Source organism: Ahaetulla prasina, chromosome 2, assembly GCF_028640845.1.
Source record: "Ahaetulla prasina isolate Xishuangbanna chromosome 2, ASM2864084v1, whole genome shotgun sequence".
NCBI lineage: Eukaryota > Metazoa > Chordata > Lepidosauria > Squamata > Colubridae > Ahaetulla > Ahaetulla prasina.
In genome coordinates this window covers 102203138-102226774 of record NC_080540.1, presented here as the reverse complement: position 1 = coordinate 102226774, position 23637 = coordinate 102203138, and the positions used below count along the sequence as shown (strand labels likewise).

Genomic DNA, 23637 nt, shown 5'->3' with positions numbered 1-23637 from the left:
ATTTGGAGCATTATTGCAAGACAACAAAGCAAAGACTATGATTACCTATTTGTGATGATGTAACAAAATACCAAAGAATATTAAAAGAATCAGTGCAGTGAATCTCAAACTCACTGAAATGAGTATCTTTCAGTAACAACTTTTACACCAGGCCATTCTATAAAAAGCAGTTTTACTGCTATTTTTTAATGCAACAAATTATAGTAACAGAAAGAAACAGTCTTAAACAGATGTTTGCTTTCAATAAGAAGAATGCATGTAAGTTTATGTGCCAAGGAAATTATCCAAAGGTAACAGATTCCAAAGTCAGATGAATGGAATATTCTCCAACAAGCAAATGTTCCTTCCTCTACTATCTGAAAATGTTAAGAGAGATCACGGGACCCTGACCCATGGAGAGCTGGAGACCAACATGGAAGCAGACAATCTAAAACCTAAGCAGAAATAATTTCTTCTTTAATGCAATAAATAATTGTAATTTAATACATTTATTCAAAATAAATACTAGGCATCCTTAGCAAGCTTGCACAACTGCTTCAAATGCTGTCTATAGTTATCTATGCATACATACACATGCAAAGAAAACACTCCCACTGTGCCTGTCAATGAAAAAAAAATACTTTGAATGCATTCATATGAAAAACCTTCAAAGCAGCTGTTAGCTTTTTGGGAAGGGCACAGCAGCTTTGATACTTTGAGAGATGCTCCTTTTGGGTTAATGCACTTGTGAATCATCTATTTTCATGGCTTTGCACAGTCCTAAGATATATTATTATTGTTGTTGTTGTAATGAATAGTTTGGGTACGATGAAATTACATCTAAGATAAGATCATACGATTTGGCATGAAAGATACACATTCCATCTTGATTCCGAGGTGGTTCTATTAATAACTTTTAGAGTGTGTGTGTGTGTGTATATACACACATACATACATATGTATATACACACACACACACACACACATATATATGTATGTATATTGTATGTTAGAAGATTTCAGTTTGAGACGCAGACAAGAGACTCAGGCCCAATAGCCTGTGCTTGTCTTTAACAGGAAAAGGACAAAGGGCAGAAAACATCTTGCAGCCCAGAAGGCTCCACATCCATTTGCACAACTCAGGTGATCCTGAGGACACAGATAAACCAATGACTCTCTAAAAGGATGCAAATGACCAGCTGTCTGCAAGGAATATAAATCCTTCCATTCTCCATCATCCAGTCAGAGCTGAAGAAGCTTCTTGGATGAATAGTGAAATGTCTTCAAAGAAAAAACAAGAAAGTCCAGCTAGCTCCTGAAAAAAGCATCTTTGGAACAACCATGACCTGGATGACTGGGAATCTCCATAGACATGTTAGAAGAATTTATCCTTCTTTGGAAAGTTTTTCATCTAACTACAGTAATTCAGCATCTTTTGTAATTAAGGTTCGTTTGGTGTTTTAATTTATTTCTACAGATTAGTTTGGTGCAATTTATCTGAAATAAGTATTTTTTGTTTGTAACTATTCAAAGCAGTACCTATGTAATTTGTTGCAGGATGAAGCTTCTATTTCTCAATAGAAAATACTGTTTTAGAAGTTTTCTTCCTTCCTCTATAGAATTTAAATTTTAGTCATTTAAAATTTTCCAGATATTAACGAAAGGAGTCCAATTGAAGAATAAACTGTGTTGTAAAGAGCCTCAAATATTTTCAAACATTTCCAACCTTTAAAAACCCTGTTTTTGTATTTTATTATATGAATATAATACATAATTTATTTAAAAGACCTTTTCTTTTACCTGTTTCCTTTCCTTGGGGTTAAGGAGGAGGTACCGGGGATCAAAAACAATTTTGTGCAGCTCTTTTTCCCATGTAGAAAAAGCAGAAACCTTTAAGAAATAAAGTGGGGAAAAGTAATGATTTTGAAGGCAATTAAGTTCAGGCAAAAAGATACAAGTTGTGCAATTCTGCTTGAAATCTACAGGACTTCTATTAGAAAGAAGCTATAGCTGAAATCTTTACAGCAGTTTCATCACTAATAGATGATGAACTGCAGGAAGTCAGCAGGGCCAATTTCCACACTAATTGGCTCTGAAAACTTCTACATAATTATAGAGAACTAACACATATCTAATTACTCATTAAAATGACCACTACTGTGTGACATTTAAAAACTGCTATATCAAAAGAAAGCCTTGAAGTTCTGTTCTGACTTTCTTTGCTTTCTTAGGTCTCTGCAGAATGATCAAAAATTCCACTTTCTCCCCATAAACTGAAATACTATGCATACAATCAGCTCTGTAGCATGTAAAAAGGAAGATTCTGAAAGCTCAATTAGATTCTGACATTTCATAGAAACCAGATGTTTTCTTACAAATATTTCTTAGTTCTTAGCCAAAGTGCATGCAGTTCTTTCGAAAATGAAAATTTTATTTATTCCCTAACTGCAAACACTATTCATTCAGTACTAAATGTGTTTTTGACAATGGTAGTAGGGGTAGATATGAATAACACATTAAATAATTACCTTAGTACAGCAATATTAACAGTATTATTATTATTATTATTATTATTATTATTATTATTATTATTATTATTATTATTATATTATATTATTAGTAGTATATTATTATACTACTAATAATAGTAGTAGTAGTAGTAGTAGTAGTAGTAGTATTAGTACAGCAGTATTAACAGTATCAACAGTAGAAACCTTTAAATTTCTAGGTTCTATCATATCGCAAGATCTAAAATGGACAGCTAACACCAGAAACGTCATCAAAAAAGCACAACAAAGAATGTTCTTTCTGCGCCAACTCAGTAAGCTCAAACTGCCCAAGGAGCTGCTGATTCAGTTCTACAGAGGAATTATTGAGTCTGTCATTTGCACCTCTATAACCGTCTGGTTCGGTTCTGCAACCCAACAAGAAAGACACAGACTTCAGAGGATAATTAGAACTGCAGAAAAAACAATGGCTACCAACCTGCCTTCCATTGAGGATCTGTATACTGCACGAATCAAGAAGAGGGCCGTGAAAATATTTACAGATCCCTCACATCCTGGATATAAACTGTTTCAACTCCTACCCTCAAAACGATGCTATAGAGCACTGCACACCAGAACAACTAGACACAAGAACAGTTTTTTCCCGAAGGCCATCACTCTGCTAAACAAATAATTCCCTCAACACCGTCAAACTATTTACTAAATCTGCACTACTATTAATCTTGTCATCGTTCCTATCACCCATCTCCTTCCACTTATGACTCTGTTACTGTAACTTTGTTGCTGGTAATCCTTATGATTTATATTGATATATTGACCATCATTTGTGTTGTAAATGTTGCACCTTGATGAAGGTATCTTCTTTTATGTACACTGAGAGCATATGCACCAAGACAAATTCCTTGTGCGTCCAATCACACTTGGCCAATAAAAAAATCTATTCTATTCTATTCTATTCTATTCTATTCTATTCTATTCTATTCTATTCTATTCTATTCTTAATATAGTAAGATTAAAATAAAATTCAAATTAGTGTAATTATATTCAATCAATCAATATAACAGGACCAAGATAGTCACTCTTTCTCCCTTCTGGTCCCATTAAAGGCATAAACAAGAGTGACCAATGTGCTTTGATTTCACACTCTGGTCTAAATCCTGACTGAAAAGAATCCAGATTATGTTTCTTTTAGTATTCTCTAACTGTGGAACAATAGTTTTCTCAACAATAGAGAGGAAAGATTGGAGACCAACCTTTTAGACTATTTTATATTAGAGCATATGGCAATTTATGTATCTCATCAATTTAGGAAATGGTCCTCAGTGATAGCATAAGCAATGAAATACTTTGAAAAATTCATATAAATTTAATCTGAGAATTGTTTCTGACCCCTCTTTCCAGGAGCATGTCTTTGAACTGTTTCATTCGAGCCTCGAGAGGTACAATGGCTCTTTCTCGAGCAGCTTTAATTTCTGCCTCCATGGCAGCCTCTTTTTCCGAATCCATGTCTTTGTTATCTTCTTTCCTATAAAATAAAAACGTATGGTAGGATTCTATTCATTTATTTATCAAAGTTGTATGCCACTAATTCCATCAAAACTCATTTTGGACCAATATTACAATTCAATGATCTGTTCTTTATACTCAGACAACTACTACTTCATTCTGAGTTCAGAAATAAGAAACAGTTAACTTAGCTTTATGGTCATAGAGAAGCTGATCATGTGCATTCTTCCTTTCATATAGAAACTTACTTCCGCTTCTTTGTTTTAATAGGCTCATCATCATTGGCTTCTTCTAACATTTCATGCTCATCTTTCACTGTAAAAGAAATACCTATTTTTACTCTGTAGATCATCATTCAAATGTATTAGTTATGCCTAATTAACATCTACATACAAAATTTAAATAACATTTTCTTCCTCCCATTTTTTTTTTTAGATCAACCGGGTTTTGATCCATTGGATGTGATAGGAATTGACAGAACAACTTGTCACCTGTCTGATATTGTGGGCTAAGAGGCTGTGACTAGCCCAAAGTCACCCAGCCAAGATACAAGATACAAGGACCACCAAAGAACCTCAATGAAAATACTTGTAGAAGACATGAATTTCAGGAAATAAAAAATTAATTAGTGCCAGGCTAATTAATACAGGTAATCCTCACCTTACGACCAGTTGCTTAGCGGCCATTTGAAGTTATGGCAGATCCTCCAAAAGCTACTTACAACCTGGTCCTGAACTTACTGCTGCTGTAGCGCCCCTGTAGTCATTTACTTGTATATCTGAATCTCTCCCACTATATCCCTATGGGCCTGGCTTTCCACCCCACCAGGACCCAGACTCTCCTCTCTTACCTTTCAAAGATTCCCAGAGCTTGGGTTAGGGAAGCATAGCAAGCTGCTTTATTGCTGGGCTTTCTGGAAGGTCTCCATTTTCCAAGCACCACATTGAACCGTGGTAACTTGGAAAATGGTGGCCCCTTCTGGGATCACACCACACTGCCCAGCAACAAAACAACTTGCTCTACTTCTTAAAGAGAGCTCTGCAGCCTTCTGCAGCATTCCATGGAAGAATCGGGTTTCTTTTTTAGAAATACTTTGGGTTTAAGTGCCAACTTTGGCACAGACTTCTTTTAGTCATCCTATGCTAACTAGGTCTGCCACAATACAATATAATAATCTACATAGGCTGATTTTGAAGACATTTCAAAAAGGTCTTACAAATACATTAGCCAGGCTATAATTTCTTTGGTAGATTATGATTTCCAGTCATAACTGAGAATACTGTTTATAACCTTTAGAAACTTAAATTATTTAAGACCAAATTACCTAAGAAGTCATTTTCTCCTGCATGAACCTACTCAGATATTGAAATCTTCTGAAGAAGATGGTCTTTACTTTCCTAGCACCTTAAATGCCTTGTGGAAGTTTGGGAAAAGGCATTCTCAGTAGTTATACACTTTATCAAATGTGGATGATTTGGCTCTGCATTTATTTTATTTGTGATTTCCCCCAAACATTTTGGGCAATGTATAACCAGTATAGCAACTTCAAAATCAGTGTTATTCTGCAATGAAGATGTTTACACACCAGTACTTTGAAACAGTTGCAATTTCTGAATTATCTCCATGTAGATAATTCTCCACTCTACTTCACATAGAGTGTTAACAACAGAGCAAATATGTGATCAATTCAACAATTTCTGTAGGTTAGTAACCAGCAAAATCTGGGCAAACCAAACCCCAGATATAATCTTCAACTGCTGCTTGAGCAGGAGCTTTTAAGTTCAGAAGGATAATCAGCCAGGGCAACCAATGCCATTTCTGTCCCATAACATGACAGTGTTTGATAATGTTACTTTTAGAACCCTTTGTAGATGAATCACTTCTTTCTGAATAGACTTCCACAAAAATGGATGACTGAAGATTAAGCAAAGGGTACTGAGTAGGATGGCTGTTGTTTAATATAAACTATTTTAAAGGTATGTGTTACTCTTTCCCTTAGATAAGCTTTAGCAATTTTCTGAATCAAGCTGTTCATACTATGCCTGGCTACCTGAAGAAGCCAGAAAGGGCACAGATCTAGTTTACAGGTATTAACAAACAATCTTATTTAATTCCCAAAACTGCAGACCAATCACAACTATTTCTAGTCCATATTATATGATATCCCTTCACATCAAACGCAGATTTTAAAAAAGTAACCTGTCAGAATTAATTGAACAAGTGACTTTTAGCCTTACTCAGTTTTTTTCCTTCATCCATTCCTTTTTTATGGGGAGGTTCCTGAATAATTTTATCCACATCTGCTCTTCCTATTAAATCATCTGGTCGATCCCACATTGATAGTCTAGTGGTAGGGTTATAAAAGAAAACCCGTTCATCACCTGTCCATACCACACACCTAGAAAAAAATATAGAGTATATTATATAATTGTTGCAGGGTTTAAATAATATTTAATTTTATATAAGAGTTAACAAGCAAGAAAATTCTTCTTTAAAAATAGACTATGTAGAGTAGAGCTAACAGTAATTTTAAGAAAGTTTTTCTAATAATAAGTAAAATTTCCTTGAAGTTGAGTTCAACTCCTCGAAACTTAGTGCACTTGACCATTTCTTTTCCAACAAAATCAAAGTGGTTGGTCACTGCCTTCTCCACACAATTGATTTGAGAACAAATGTTACATACCAAGGAGTACCAGGTATAGGTGTAGTAGCAACAGGTTTTGCTTTCTGAGCAGCTTTCTCTTCTTCAGTCATTTCTTCTTCTTTGGGCTCCTGGTGAGAAATATTAAGATTGAATATTCAGTCACTATTTATACAACACTAGCAAAAAAAGAACAATAACTTTTTTCCCCACAAAAACATGTTTCCCCCGCAAACATTTCTCCTACTACCTCAACATGTAATCTGTGAAATTAAAAGTTTCTCTGTTATCTCTACCAAAATACCTTATATCAAGGATTGCATCTTCATTACATATTTTTTACTTTTTCCACTGGACAAAGGTGGGATTGCAATGAAACAAGAAATTAAGATGGTAGTTTCAAAGTGCAAGTAGTCCTCAGGACTGCCTTTCCTCCACCTACACAGAAGATACCAAGCTGTTGTTTTAGGAAGAGATCCTAAAGTCCTAACATTTAACATTATCATACACATTTGTGTCTATATAAACTCTGTATCTTGCATAGGATTCAGTTCATATTCCTATACTAATGATTACATAAATGTAACGTAACTTGTGCAAGATCTAGTATAAATAGTCACAAACATATACAAATATTGGATCTGATATATGTGCAATAACAAAAATGTTTTCACAAACATTACAATCAATCTAAATTAGGTTAATTAGTTAATTTATACTGAGACTGAATAAAAATTAAACACATTTTTAGAAAATTATGAGTTAGAGCTAAGCCTTCTTTCCATGAATGAAACAAGTTCCCCTGCATTTGGAAGGCTTCCAATCCAGTGCCCATGTTTCTACAGATAGGACACCAATCATCACTAATTCACTACTTCTTCTGCGGAAGAGTGCTGGAGTGCTTCTCATCAGCATTTGGTACATTTCAGAATGTACCAAATGGTGATGAGAACTGATGAGGAAAATCAGTAAAGGCTGACTTCGCACATGATCCGCAGGAATTTCTAAATTATATTTAGGTTTTTTTAAAAAAACATTTAAACAACCACTTAAACCAATCCACTTTTTATTAAAATCTCAGCAGTAAATCTACCAAAGACTCAAATTTCATAAAATTTAAATTCTGTGCTTCCAATATTCACTTTATTTGTACATTTCAAAATATAATTGGCAAGTTTTCTATATATAAAGTACTGAATACGTATTTTAAAATATACTCCAAATATCTGCAATTGCAATATTTTGCAACAAATCTTAACACTATTCTTTGTTTCTTCATATAATCTGTAATATTAAACAATACTTCTAAATAAGATAAAATATAAAACGATGCAGTTAGTATTAGAAACCATCTAAGTGGCAAATAAGTTCAATAAGTTATTTCAAGGTGTTATTAGTTTAGCTTTCTTTTGATGTCACTTTGTTATTAAAAGAACAAACAAATATCAAATTAGACTTTATGTATATCCAGAGCTTTTACCTCCTTTATAAGTTCCTTGATGGGTTCAATTTTGGGTTCTTCCTCTTCTGTTTCCATAGGCAAAGGATCTTCAACAGGTTCTTTAATGTTATCTTTCATCTTTTCTTCTACTTTTTCTAAGAAAAATGTATAATTTCTTTATTTACTTTCCATCTGCTTTACTTTCCATTAATATACATTCAAGCTCATTTTCTGAGCAAAATTATCAAAATCAGCTTTATAAAACCCTCCCACTCTAAGTTAAAGCCAATGAAGACTATACTTTCAATGTGCAAGAATTAAAAGCAAGATTTTATTTCATTTATAATTCTAAAGCAAGAATTCTTTACAACAGAAGCTACATTACAGGAAGCTATAATAACTACCTAGAAGAATCTCATTTTCCTGTTCTGATTGCTGCAAATATTGTAATGATTTTTTTTAAAACTGTGGTCTTTTTTCATGGCCCTGTGTAGTTTGGTTTCACAATTTTCAATCTGCATAGAATGCAACTGGTTCTTACTCTGTTGAGTTTTCCTACCCTGTTAAACACCTGGTACATTAGCTTTTAAAACCTGCTTTTAAAAACAGATTATTTTACTGAAATAATAATAATAATAATAATAATAATAATAATAATAATAATAATAATAATAATAATAATAATAATAATAATAATTTAATTTGTATACCGCCCTTCTCCCGGAGGACTCAGGGCGGTGAACAGGCAGATAAAATAAAAACAATACAGTTTTTATTTTATCTGCCTGTTACAATTCTTACAATTAAGAATGAGTTATAAGATTTTAAGTTTCCTTACAGGAAAGCACAGAAGAAATAGAACCCAGGAAATCATTATAGATCTACAGTTCTCAAATAATCAAGAGGCAAAACAATATTAGATAGCTAGATAGACAAACAAAGAAAAAATAGCAAAATCATGAGGCAGAATTAGCAAAATCATGAGACAAAATTATTTTTAAATGAAGAGGAATATAGGACTAAGAAAATATTGTCAAACAGGAGAAAATCCTAAAAAGCAGCCTTCAGAGTAAAACATCTATATATTAACCATACAAAACAATTAAAAATGTCCAAAGCAAATTAGATACTCAATATTTACCAGAGGCAATTTGTCATTTGCATATAGTAGAGCAATCCTTGAAAAAAATTCATTACAACTAATGGATTGACTCCAAATTAACATTATGAAAAAGTTAATATTTTAAAGAATTATTTTTAAAAGTTAATGGAGTTGCCTAGACCTTTACATGCACAACATCAATTCATAATTCAAGATAATCACAGGAAAAACATGGTTTTAAGTACTATTTCAGGCACCAGATTTAGGCCCACATTTAACTCATTCATTTTCAAATTGCAAAGGCAATGATTGTAGATAATGGGTTATTTGCAATGACAGTAAATACCAAAGTTACATTAAAATAATATTCAGATATGAGATACATATATAGGAATGAGCAAACTGTCTATTAGAAATGTATACATACACATTTCCTATATAGTTCTATGAGGAAAATTTACTGATGAAAAATAAATATATTCACCAAACAGCACTCAGAGGAGTATTAGTATAGCAATAAATTTCTTGGGAAAAGCAAAGGAATACACAAACACAAATTGAGTTTACTTGTTCTAATTGGTAAAACAAATAACATTCTAAAAAATGGTCTTTTATTAGCATTGCAATGTAAAACATCAAACTAGATAAACACTTCTACAGTAATTATTATTGGCCAAATTCTTTATTGAAGACAATCTTCAACTGTGATGTCTCTTTCCCGCTGCTTTGTTCAGTTCCGCCTTCGCAAATCATTCAGTTACTGCAATCATTAACTACCCAAAAAGACATACTACGCTTTCTAGCTCTGTGAACATTTACAGTCATAAGTCATACATCAAAAACAAAGTATTTGCTCTAAGGACTGTAGAATAAAGAGAAATAAGTGTCATTTCCTTGTGTCAGTTACAATTTTTTTTTCATGGCAAATTGAAATGCTTTGAGAAATAGTGAGTGGCATCAATATTTTTGGCAGTATCTTATGTGAATTCTTGCAGAGAGGTAGAAATACATTAACCACTATACCAAACTGTTGATTTTATCTGCTTTGTAGATAAAGTTTTGTATTTATGAGACAAAAACTGAATTTCAAGGAAGAGAGGAATAAATGCTTAGCAGTAAAAAAATAAATAAATCTGAAATTAGGCCAAGAAAATATATGATCTAGTACAGGAAAATGCTAGACATTACTGTCTGCAATGAACAATTGCTCAAATATTGTGTTCAAGAAATTTCATATGTACATGGAGTGGAATATACATGGAGTGGACCAATTGAAAATAAATGATAAAATCAAGTGATGAATAGCTTTGTCAATGTTGTGAATAGAATGAAAGTGTTTAACAAACTGAATCATCAGTGAAGCTTAAAGTGATTCAACAAAGAAGGCAGTTTTCCAAGATACATAACGCATTTTCTTCAAACTTTTCACTCATCCAATATCATTATTACTGTAAACCAGTCCCCTTCTCTTCCTTGAACTGAAGGTTATTGATAGGTTTTCTTTTTACAAGTGCATTTTTGGTCTTGAAACCACTTATTGTACATTTGGTTTTAATAGATAGCTATCTCAGTGTCCATTAAACTGAGGGTTCACTGCAATTTGTCTTAATTTTCTGAACCAACTTACACTGTATATACAAACCAAAACTAAACATTGTACCTTTCTCTTTCAGTTCTTGAGGTTTCTCCCATGTTGATTCTAAGGTCCTATTATTATAGTAGTATGTCTTCCCATCAGCTGTTTTGTACTCTGTCCATTCAGAGACTGCTGTTGCTCCAGCCAATGCAGCAGGTGAAGCGGCAATAGCAACCTGAGGATGGATCATAGGTACAATAGGAGGAGCCATTCCTGGCAAGACACCTACATAAGAAGGAGCAATAAAAAGGCAAATACTGATGAAAAGTAACTCTATTAATTAAAACCACCAACCTAAAATCAATATATAAAGCAACTGAAAACCGAGCCATTACTAATAGTAGTTCATATATTTCTTCTAAACAGTAAAGTGTGCTTCCAGCACAAATTCTAATCACTATCATCCCTTTATTTCACAATCACCAACTTCTAACACAAACTATAGTCAGCATTCAACATACCATGTGAAATTGTACCATTCATGTTTAAAAAGTTTTCTAATGTTTACATTAGTTTTTAGCATTAAGTAAAAATAATTTACTCTCCTTGAAAAGTAGCACTTTCAACATAACTAAGTAGTAAAGTTTAAAAAGTCAACCACTGCACAGTGAATATCAGTAAATAATCACTTTTAGTGCTTTTTTTTCTAGTTAAAGTATGTGATCTACCAAGTTTTATATATGAAAGCACCATGAAAAAGAAGACACTTGTAACTTCCATTTCCTACCAATGGCAGTAGCCATTTATAGGAATCACTATTTTACTATGTCTTTTCAACCTGAACATTGGAAATATTCCAATTTTGACAGATAGCCTCTGTATAGTCATTTTTAACAGGAAAAATATTTCTGTTGAAGATTAACTTTACAGTATTTTATTTCTAGACCTGATCTTTACTTAGAACGGTTTTGAAATACTTAGTACAATTTTAGATAGCTGTTGGGTTAAATAGTGATAGTTTAATTTGATGAATAATATTAAGGTTTCTTTATAGCTGTGTTGCCAATTAAGAATTTTTCTTTTAAGTACATCAATGTAAAGTATATATGTTAACAAAAATAACAGGCTTAGTGCCACATAAATCTATATTTATGTTTATTTATTTCTAATGAAATATAGGTATGTAGAACAACCTTCATAATATTGGTTTAAAATCAGACATATACATATATACACAAACACAAACACACTAACATGCAAACAAGATCTGATCACTGTACAAATGGCAGGAGAGGGAAAACCAAGCACTGTATCCCCATAAAGAAAAACAAAAACAAAAGATGGACATGGAAGAGATTCACATGAGTAATTTTAACTTGCAGAAAATCCATACTACAATAATTAAACTAATAATTTCAGTTAATTGGGAAAGTTTCTTGCTAGCTACATGTGAAATCTGTACTTATAAATATATTTTGAAAATAAAGATAAATATTCAGTTATTTGGGAAAAAGCAAATAAAAGGTAAAACAACAACATTCACTACCATGCCAACTTACAGACAAAACAGACTAAGATGTTTTTAAAAAATTACCGGTCTTGGTGGTAGCGACTGTCTTTACATACGGGCAGCTGACTATTTGCATCATTGCTACACCTGTAAAATGGATAAGCAAGCATGTTGGAAAGCTGCCACTGTATGTCAGCTACCACTGGGAATCTGAGCAGTATCAATTTTCTGCTAGAAATTTAGCATGCCATTTTTTTCCAATGGCAACAAGAAGTAAGTAGGAAGGTTTAATGTCAGTTTTGTGATAGTATTTTGTTAAAATCATGCCAGAAAATTACTGGTTTTACAATAATCTTGGTTTATAATGAGCAAAATTTGGAAGACACCAGTCCTTTCTATTAAAAAAAAAATATTAATAATGACCCGGGGCTTTAAATTCAATGAGAACACGCTTCTTCACCCCCTTACAAAGCAATGCTATGAGACTAAATTATACTTATTCTGCTCTGTTTACATAATTTTATCAAGTACTTAGGTAAGAACAGCTTATACAAATCAATTCTCTGCATGTTTACTTTGAAATAAGTCCCACTGTGCTGAATAGGGCTATTTATAATGCTTACTGGACTGTTTTATACTTAACAAGAACAGAAAACTGGTGGTGGGAAGCCAAAATGTGATTAGAAAGGTCAAGAAGTATCAGTTTGGATGGGGGGGGAAAAGACCAGATTGAAGGCAAGGAAGTAAACTGAGATTAAAAGTGATAAGATAAACAGGGCGAAATAAAGAAAGAGAAAAGCTGAGTTGATGGCTCATTAGCAGCCTACATTACTGTCTCATAATTTTTTTCACCTCAAATATCTCATCTAAATTTCAAATACGCTCCCTAAAATATGGGAGCTTCAGTAAGATCTGATTAAGCGTATTCGTTGAAAGGAACAAAACTGGTAAATGTTTTATATTTTAAAAACTGATTGGCAGTTCACATAACATTAGGCATCCAATAATGAACAGAGAAGGGAGGAAATAATATACAGAATGAGTTTCCACACAAGAGATTATTTAAAGAAGATAACTGCAACAGAGGTATAGTTATTATATCTCCTAACACTTAATATGAAAAATTGGGATTTTCTTTATCTTTTCCCCCCACATATTTTCACTCCCATCTATTATTTAATAAACAAGAAATTTTAAGTTCAAGAACATACCCAAAAATAAAACTAAATGCTTCTCCACAAGTGTCCAACAGAAAATGTTAAAGTATCATTAAATTAATGCAGAATCTGCATTAACTGCTGTTTTTTCTAATTGTTTATGGCGATTTTCAGACTTCCAGTTCATGGTTTTCCCTAAGGTGATTTTTCAAAAGGCAAATGGACCTTGAAGATGTTTCGGTTCTCATTCAAGAAGCTTCTTCAGTTTACTGAAGAAGTGATGAAGCTTCTTAGATGAGAAGCAAAATGTCTAAAGAAAAACAAAGCAAGACCAGTTACTTGGGATATTTTTGGGATTTGGGATATCTTTGGGGATATTTTTTCTAATAAGATGCAGAACCCTGACTTACGTGTAAAGCAAAACTGTAAAGGTTTTGAATGTATGCTAAGTTGTTTGAACAACTCTGAAAATAAGACCTGTACACTTTTATTAAGAACAAGCCCTTTTCATTTAGAGGAAATTACACCCATACACAACTGTACTTAAAAGTTATTCTAAACAAATATGTATGGAAGACTATTGAATCTGTACAAGATTTTTTTTAAACAAAGTTAAGTTTGTCAACTTTGACATACACATCTATAGCTACCTTTTACAAGAAATATTCAAAAGAAGGACAGTTACTAGTATAAACTGTTTATACATTGGTTTTTCAAATCTGCACTGTTGTATTTACACAAGAGGGAGCCAGTCTGATGTAGTGGTTAAGGCACCAAGCTAGAAAACAGGAGACAGTGAATTCTAATTCTACCTTAGACACAAAGCCAACTAGGTGGCCTTAGGCTAGCCCCTCTGACTCTCAGCCCTAAGGAGGCAAGAGTAAACCATTTGCAAAATCTTGCCAAGAAAACTGCAGGAATTAGTCCAGGCAGTTTCCAGGAGTCTGCATTGACTCAAGGGCAAAATATTGTTTATTTAATTATTCAACAGATCAAATATGTATTTCCCTTAATTATGATTAAAAAATAAAGATTTCAGTTCTTATGATAGCCAAGAAGTTTTTAGGATTACAAAAAGTCAAAACTGGGATATCTCTCAATTGTTTATTATTGATTTTATTTAGCAAAATGCAAGAACATTTTTCAATATCGAAAATATTCCAATCCTGTATTTCCCCCCTCAGTGAAATAGGTCTAACCTGACAGGACTTCAGAGTAACACAGATTGAAAAAATGAACCACTGTGCAAAGATTTTTTTATTTTAAATTATTTTAACAAATGAAGTTGAAAACTATCCTGCTTCAGTTGCAAAAATGCTATTCTGAATATTCCGGAAACATTTCAAGCTTAAGGATAAATGATCATTCATGATGATATTTTCGAGAATACTACTTTACAAAATAGCTACTAGAACATCACTTTGCATGTTATAAAGAGGCCAAGTTTCCACTACAAATTCAAACTTTTTGGCAAGTAGCACAGACCATAACCATTATGAAATGTGACCTTATGTCTCAGCATGACACTGATGGTGTCAAAGTATAAAACTGGCATTATATATATATATATCTATTCTAAAAAGTGCTTCCAGGCAATTGAGAATGGCTGCAATATTAGCAACCATTTTCATAAAAGAGCTAACTCTGTAGTTACATCCATTTTCAAATATATTTCTATGATTAGGTTACTACTTGAGAAGAGTAAGGAAGCCAAGAAAAGCAGCAACCTCTTTACATTAGATTCAAACAAGGAAACTATACTCATAGTTTCCCAAAAAGCCAAGACAATGAATTTATAATTGGACTTTTAAATCTTGCCTTGTCAAAATGCAGTAGCCACAGCTAGTAGCTTGCATGCACTTAATAGCTTTCTAGCCTGTACCCATAATCAGGTAAAGGAAGGAGTAAAGAAACAAGGATTTGAATAAAGAAACATGTTTATTAACAAAAGATTTAATCCCATTAACATCAGTTGCACATCTCCTGTTAGGCACAGCTACCTGACTCTTGAATTCATTTTGCGATTACAAAATTTACATTCTAGTAATTTAAATGGAGGAAAGGATCGATCAAGTGAAATTTAAGATAACAGGTTCTACTCTGAAAAGCAATCTTCCCTGAAATTCCTGAGGAATTTATGGCTGTAATTTGAGATGCAGAATTAAAGTCTATCTCTCTTTCCCAAGCCTTATATAAATGGCTTTTAATTTCTGTTTTCCTTCCGTTTTTAACTGAATGAATTATTTTATACTATTTTAATCTATTGTTTATATTTTGTATTTTAATTTATGTTTATATTTATATTTGCAATAAAGGAAATCAGTAAAAAATATTGAATGGCCAATATGTAATTGAAAACGCTAATGATCTAATAGGGACTTCAGTATATGTAGTGTGTACATATCTAAATATCTGTCCATAATTATGAACTTTCTTGGCCAAATCATATTTCAGAAACAGCTTTACAAAGAAGTAAAAAGGATAGAATAGGAGACTACATAGGCTGTCATGTATTGTGCTCCTTGTTTTTAATCATACATTTTACCAGATAATTACTAGTGAGCAAAATAACTCTTAATGCTTAAAGTGTTCTAAATTCTATAATTTATCAACTTAATATTTATCATGTGTGTATGCATAAAGGGCCTAAATTAGTACACAATGCTGAACTACACTTCTCAGCATCCTTCATTATTGGTCACGATAACTCAGGCTGTTGAAAGTTATGATCAGATAATATATGAGCTCAAAGGTTTTTCTGTTCTCTAATAAATGCTGCTAATAACAAGTATATTTTAAACTCATTTCTGACAATATAATGAACCTTTAAGGTGATTAGTTTAAAATTCTGAATACAGTTTTGTTTAACATGAAAATTTTCTTCTATCCATAACAATATTTTCTCATTCTTAGTCACAATCCTCCATTGGCTACCCAAAAGCATTTTTAAAATCAAATTTAAGACCATTTATTCATAAGCTAAGTTGTAAAGGATTTCAACTTAAGTATACCAGAAAAGGTGAATTTCTTCCAAATATTAGTTGAAATAAATACATTTTAAAACATAAGATGTATTCTGCTCAAGCAAAAAATGTGGCTTTATTCTAATAAAAATAGATGTTGAAAGCTGGGGGAGGGTGCTTTAAATAGCCTATCTAAAAAGTCCAAATTTTAACAATAAATTTTAAATGAAGAGGATTCAGGCAAATTGCATACACAGTGGACACATGAGTGCAAACAAATTGACAACACGGACATGTGGCTAATAAGACAGTCATTGTTTCCCAATTTACCTGGAAGTGGAATAGGCATGCCAGGAAGGGGAACACGAAATGGAGGTACCATAACTGGTGGAAAAGCAGGTATTGCTGCTGTTGGCTGAGGAACTGCATGAGGAACTGCAGGAGGCAGCGTCTGTGGGACTGGCTGGGGTACAGTCTGCACAGGTGTAGCAGAAGGAGCAGAGGTTGAAACACTGACTGAAGGTGTGGCAACTGAAACAGCTGAGCTGGGGGTCTGGTCTTGTGTTGTAGGTGCTGATAAAGAAAACAAACATCTGAAACCCTGAATCATATAATACAAACTGTATATTTTATAGGGTTCACTAAGACTTCCTTGCAAAGCTGGGTATATTTATAAATATATAAACAATTTGCAAAGAGACTGCTTAAGAATTTACACACTTTTTCATCTTAGTAAAAATTTGCTTAATATGTTTAAAAGTTAGAACTAAAATCCTCAAGTTGGACTATTCTTTCAAAGGCATTTCTGCTTCAAAGAATAAATAAGTATTCTGGGTAACTCTAAAAAGATACCTTATATTCATATATTCATCTCAAGAGCGTAAGTGAGCTATACTTCTGAATATAACTAATATTGAGATTTTTTTCAAATGGTTATATTTCACCTCCACGTTTTCTAATAAACCTTTATAGCAATGGCAAAATATGTTTATATGTATATTTACATTATTTTACTTGACTAAATAGAAAAACATCTAGTCACTTAAAAAGTGGATGTAATAATATAAATATATACCAAGGTGATAATTTCCCTGTTCCTTAGATTATTTGAAAATATGAAATACAAATCAAAACATTTCAAACCAAAAGGAAAGTACTACAGGAGTATAATGTACAGTTTTTCAAGCTTGAATTGAAAGATTACAAATTTTATAATCCTATAGCACCTCCAGCTGGCACTAAAAGTTAATACTACATTGGATAGGTTGACATTATATTTCAATACTGTATTGCATTTAAGAAAATAAAATAGATCATACTGAATGAAATCAGGAAAACCAGCAACTTGGATTAATTTAAGAGTTATTTACTCAATACGTTCTTATTTTTATATGGATCTAAAAAGAGTAAAAGGGGAAACACACATTTAGTAATTCAGAAGTTCAATGCCTTTTCAAACTGAAGTATTTAATTTTTTAGCAGATCATATTCATTTTTGCCATCTTAAAAAAATAATTCTACAGTTTATAAGGTAAAGGTAAAAGTTCCCCTCGCACATATGTGCTAGTCATTGCCAACTCTAGAGGGTGGTGCTTATCTCCGTTTCAAAGCCGAAGAGCCAGCGCTGTCCGAAGACATCTCCGTGGTCATGTGGCCGGCATGACTGAATGCCAAAGACGCACGGAACGCTGTTACCTTCCCACCAAAGGTGGTCCCTATTTTTTCTACTTGCATTTTTATGTGCTTTTATAGAAGAGCCTAATAACATTAATAGCACCGCGTCCCTTGACAGTTTATAGAAGAGCCTAATAACATAGTCATTGCTTCCAGAGTGACAAATATAAACAATTGTTGCATAAGAATTGCTACTTTCTACAAATTGTCTGTACTGTAAAGACAGATGGAAATAAAAGTATCGTATTTTTCGGACTATAAGACGCACCAAGATTTCAAAGAGAAAAACTAGAAAAAAAACTTCTTTGCCCTCCCCAGCCCCTAGGAGCACTCTGGAGGCCTCTCAAACCCCCTGCACACCCCATTTTTGCAGAAATGTGGAAACAGGACGCGTGGGGTTTCAGGAGGCCAAAAATAACTATTCTGTATGTAAGACACACCCTCTTTTAAGGGGGAAAAAGTATGTCTTATACTCCAAAAAGTACAGTATACTTTCTATCTATCTATCTATCTATCTATCTATCTATCTATCTATCTATCTATCTATCTATCTATCTATCCATCCACACAAACTGAACTCTAGTGGGTTTTTTCCCTGTCTCCTCCTTGATTTACAGATGGTGAGTAGGAATGAACTCTGGAGAAATGTGTATATGTGTATATACACATGTATAAAGACACAAAACCACATTTAACCACTTCATATTAAAACATATACTTAGGCATCGTAGAAACCTAATACGTTAAATTTCTTATGATTCACTGGCATATATTCATCATACTACAAGATCCATCAGGCATTTATGATATAAGCTGAATATGGTTAATATACTACAATATACAGCACTTCTCACAAGCTCAAACCATTCTTTCTTGAACTGTCATGAGTTTGGAGTGCTGCAGAGTCATCAAACTCAGGAGAAGGAAAAGAAAGAGAAAGAAGAAAGATATACATTTGAAGAGCCATAGGGGCTAAACATATGGAAGAATCAAGAATTTTGCTGTTCTCTATTTTGTAAGCTAAAAAACACATAAAAAGAAACAATTAGCTGTGGTTATTTTGGGACAAATAATGATGTGTTTTTATATTATTAAGCATTATTATTGTTCTTATTCTTTCCAACTAGATATGTACACATAAATATAGTTTAACAGATTAGGACTGTCAAAAGCTGATCCCTTAATAACAAAGGCCAACAGAAGTCAAATATCTATTTGTGAAATATGAAGACCTAAGCATGCAGGTTTTTTCCTCTCTTGAGCAAAAGTGTATGTTCCATTAGCAATTCAGTTAAGGAATTGAAAGGTACAGTGTTTCAAAATGTGCCTCAGAGCATACAGAAGTATAAATATGGTGCTGTTTTCAATACCTTAAAGCAGTTGTGCTTTTCCTAGGAGCAAGCCCAGGTGTTTACAATGTGTTGCAAATCAGTGCTACATTCACATATTATAGTGGTTTCTGAAGATCAGATTCAAAGCACAGTGCAAGCCTAGAGATTACTGTCACATTTCCCTACTAATGACATTAGCTGTAATAAGCAAACAGGGAAATTGTTATAAAATTTTACTCTGAGGCAGAATTTCACCAATTGTATGTTTAAGCCAACTGTATGTGAAGATTTTATTACTTGTATTACCTCAGATTTAGTATCTGTATCAAAAAAGTAAACAAGTAAACAAGGTTGAAAAAAACTTGAAAAAATTTACATTTCCTTTTTTAAAGAGAGGCTTTTCCTGTTAAAAGAATAAAGTTATTTTAAATGTGATACAAATGACCATAGAAACTGTGGAGGTGCAACAATAAGCACATAGGACAGGTATACAACTTAAATAACTTAACTCATTTACAAAGGTACAAAAGCTAGATTGTTTACATCCATGTAGATATACTAAACAATGTTCCACTTAACAGAGTAACAAAATAAATGATAATCCTATACATGAAGACCTACAAAATTATATTGATAAAACAAATTACATAATAAATTATTTCCCATGTTTATAAGCTTCTCCAGTCCTCTATTTTGTTTCATTTTGCAAATTTTACTCACTGGAAACTGTTTGTGAAACCGAAGTTGCTGTTGTAGTGGTAGATGTTGTAGAAGACAAGCTACTCGATGATGTAGATGGAGATACTGCTGATGCAGGACTACTAGTAGTTGGTGTTGACGCACCTACAGCCTGAGCCTGAGCCTGGGCCTGGGCCTGGGCCTGGGCCTGGGCTTGAGCCTGAGCAGCTAAAATTGGGGTTAATTCAGACTGTTGAATAACTTTCACTCCATCAGGTTTAGTCCATGCTGACTCACGTGTCCGTGCATTGTAATAATAAACCTAGGAGAAAATTACATCTTTGTTATTCCACATAATTTTCCATTCAACCTATACTATCTAGCCATTATAATTTTTAATTTAGCTTCAAGCTAAAATTATGGTAATTCGTGTAGGCAGCACATAATATCCTACCCACCCCCCACTCACCCCCAGGATGAGGTCTATTCTACACCCTCCTGTCTTTCTGTAAGAGTCTGAAAATGTGGCTGTGCTGGTTGGGAATCCAATTGGTTATTAATAGCAGACCGGTCTTACCCTCCTGTGCATTCTCCATATATATATGTATGTATGTATGTATGTATGTATGTATGTAGGTCTTTGGTTGTTCGGGTTTTCTCCCGTGTAAAACTGGAAGTGTCTTGGCGACGTTTCTGGAAGTGTTTTGGGAAGTATCTGTAGCACAACCACGAAGTCAAACAACAGCAATGCAGCTCACAAGCTCAAATCCCCCTGCAACACAGACTAAACTGAGCACAACCAAGCCCCCACCCAAACAGGACACACCCCCATCCAATCAGAGCACAAAAAAACCCCATCCAATCAGAGCACAGCCAAGCTCCCACCCAATCAGTTCAAACCCCCACTAGCAGTTAAAAGGAAGAAACAGCTGTGATCACACATTGCTCCCAGAATCACGAAGCTGAAGATGACGAATGAGACTTCGTCGAAACGTCGCCAAAACACTTCCAATTTTACACGGGAGAAAACCCGAACAACCAAAGACCTACATACAAACACCCGTGAAAACCTCAGAAAACAAATACACACACACACACACACACATATATATATGTGTGTGTGTGTGTGTATATATGTATTATGTATGTATATAAATTACACGGGAAAAGAACCGAATACGCCAGGACCTACATACCTATACCCGTGAAAACCTACGAAAACATGTGTGTGTGTGTGTGTGTATTTTCTGAGGTTTTCGCGGGTTTTTGTATGTAGGTCTTTGGTTATTCGGGTTTTCTCCCGCGTAAAATTAGAAGTGTCTTGGCGACGTTTCGACGAAGTCTCATTCGTCATCTTCAGGCTTCAGCTTCGTGCTTCTAGGAGCAGTGTGTGATCGCAGCTGTTTCTTCCTTTTAACTGCTAGGGAGGGTTTGAACTGATTGGGTGGGAGCTTGGCTGTGTTCTGATTGGATAGAGGTTTTTTGTGCTGATTGGCTGGGGGTGTGTCCTGTTTGGGTGGGGGCTTGGTTGTGCTCAGATTAGTCTGAGTTGCAGAGGGATTTGAGCTTGTGAGCTGCATTGCTGTTGTTTGGCTTCGTGTTCGTGTTACATCTTCATGGTGGGTGTCAGTCTGCTGCATGTATGGATTGGAGGGGTTTGAAATGGCTAATGTTGCAGCTGCGGTCTGGCTTCTGGTCCTTGGTTATGCTTTATCATCGGTGTGGGTTTGAGTTTGCTTTCTGGGTGGATTCTTATGGTGGGTTCTTATGTGAGCAAACTTTGCTCACATAAGAACAAAGCCAAAGCCTGAAGATGATGAGTGAGATCTCATAGAAACATTGCCTAAATACTTCCAATCTTACACGGGAAAAGACCCGAACATACCAAAACCTGCATATATATACCCGTGAAAACCTACGAAAACACACACACACACACACACACACACACACACACACACACTCTGTTCTACTGTTGTAAGCACCCAGAGTAGGCCGATGGTTAAGATGGATAATAAATAAATTTAATAGTTAAATAAATAAATAAACCTTTTTAAACTTCTCTTTCTATAGTTTCTTACGAGAATTTAAAATGTGATTTAAAATAATTAAAAGTGACAATTGGCCAATTTTAATAAAATTGATTACCCATGCCAACCAACATTTTTGAGCAACAAAAAGTGATCTTCAGTTATGACTGTTCTCAAACATTTAGAATATAAAACAGAATGCACTGATTGGAATTGTTTAGGCTATGCAAAAAAATGTGAGTTCTAGAGGAAATCAACCCCGACTGCTCTTTAGAAGGCCAGATCCTGAAGATGAAACTGAAATACTTTGGCCACCTAATGAGAAAGAAGGACTCACTGGAGAAGAGCCTAATGATGGGAAAGATTGAGGGCAAAAGAAGAAAGGGACGACAGAGAATGAGGTGGCTGGATGGAGTCACTGAAGCAGTAGGCATGAGTTTAAATGGACTCCAGAGGATGGTAGAGGACAGGAAGGCCTGGAGGAATGTTGTCCATGGGGTCGCGATGAGTCGGACACGACTTCGCAACTAACAACAACAAATGCAAAAAAAAAATTCTATTTTATCTGCTGATATAACAATTACTGTTGTGATTATTAATAGATATAACTCTTACCTTTCCATCTGGAGTTTTGTTTTCTACCCATATCTCTTCACTAGGTGGCATAGTTGGTGTTCCAGGAGCAGACACAGGTGGCATCCCTGGAGGAAACATCATACCAGGAGGGGGTGGCATAGGAGGCGGCATAAAAGGTGGTCTCTATAAATAGAAATAATAGTATTACATCAAGCACTCTTAATCCAGAAATGTTAAATATGCTTGTTCATGTAAAAGAAATAAGGATATCATGGAAGAGGAAATAGTAGCACAGAACAGAAAAATGCATTTCATATTACAGGAAAGTAGATCTTGCCCAAAATAGTTCCAAAAACAAGCACAATTGTTATATAACTATAATAACTATGTTATAGTTGTATTAACAATAAACACAAAGCATAGCAATTCAATGTTTGAAATTTGTTAAATTCATAGAATTGAATGCTGAAAGAAGCAGAATTAATTTTACTACTATATTTAAAATTACAGTACCAGGAAGCGGCTACAAGATCCTGAAGCAATTTTTCATAAAGTCTTCCTAACTTGATATACATCTTGCCTTTCATTCAGCTCAAGGCAAGCTATTTGCAGAATAAAACTCCAATCAGGATGATACTGCAAGACTGACAACTCATTTGGGATCTTCCCAGTCACAGTCTAACTCTGAACAACTGGTCAGATAGCATGAATGTTACTCACTGTGGCCCTATGGATATTCCTAGGACGCATAGCTTCCCAGAAGGCAACAGGTTATCCTAACCAGGACTGCAAGGTGGTTACTGGCAGATGCAAAAAGGGTGAACAAATGACAAATTTCCAGCCCTTATCATCACAAAATACTATAAGCCAAAATGTGCATTCAGACAGATTTATGTTTGTCTTCTGCAAGAGTGCTCTAAACATTCCTTCTGGTGCTTCATTTCCCTGAGAAATTCAGAAAACCAA

At 34.1% G+C, this 23637-nt stretch overlaps 1 protein-coding gene across 5 annotated transcripts in view; it reads right to left on the bottom strand.

The window, feature by feature from the left end:
- TCERG1 (transcription elongation regulator 1) overlaps positions 1-23637 on the bottom strand; it is a 47250-nt gene that overhangs the window by 16398 nt on the left and 7215 nt on the right. For 2 of the 5 annotated variants that reach the window (XM_058168421.1, XM_058168424.1), the window contains exons 3-13: positions 22711-22854; positions 20108-20387; positions 16713-16955; positions 12347-12409; positions 10837-11037; positions 8114-8229; positions 6676-6764; positions 6230-6390; positions 4241-4307; positions 3876-4011; positions 1780-1869 (exon numbers count right to left, since the gene is read on the bottom strand). In XM_058168421.1, coding sequence (XP_058024404.1) covers positions 1780-1869; positions 3876-4011; positions 4241-4307; positions 6230-6390; positions 6676-6764; positions 8114-8229; positions 10837-11037; positions 12347-12409; positions 16713-16955; positions 20108-20387; positions 22711-22854 — 1590 coding nt within the window. The remainder of the gene's footprint in view (positions 1-1779; positions 1870-3875; positions 4012-4240; positions 4308-6229; positions 6391-6675; positions 6765-8113; positions 8230-10836; positions 11038-12346; positions 12410-16712; positions 16956-20107; positions 20388-22710; positions 22855-23637) is intronic. The other 3 variants (XM_058168422.1, XM_058168423.1, XM_058168425.1) reach the window with 3 other exon arrangements.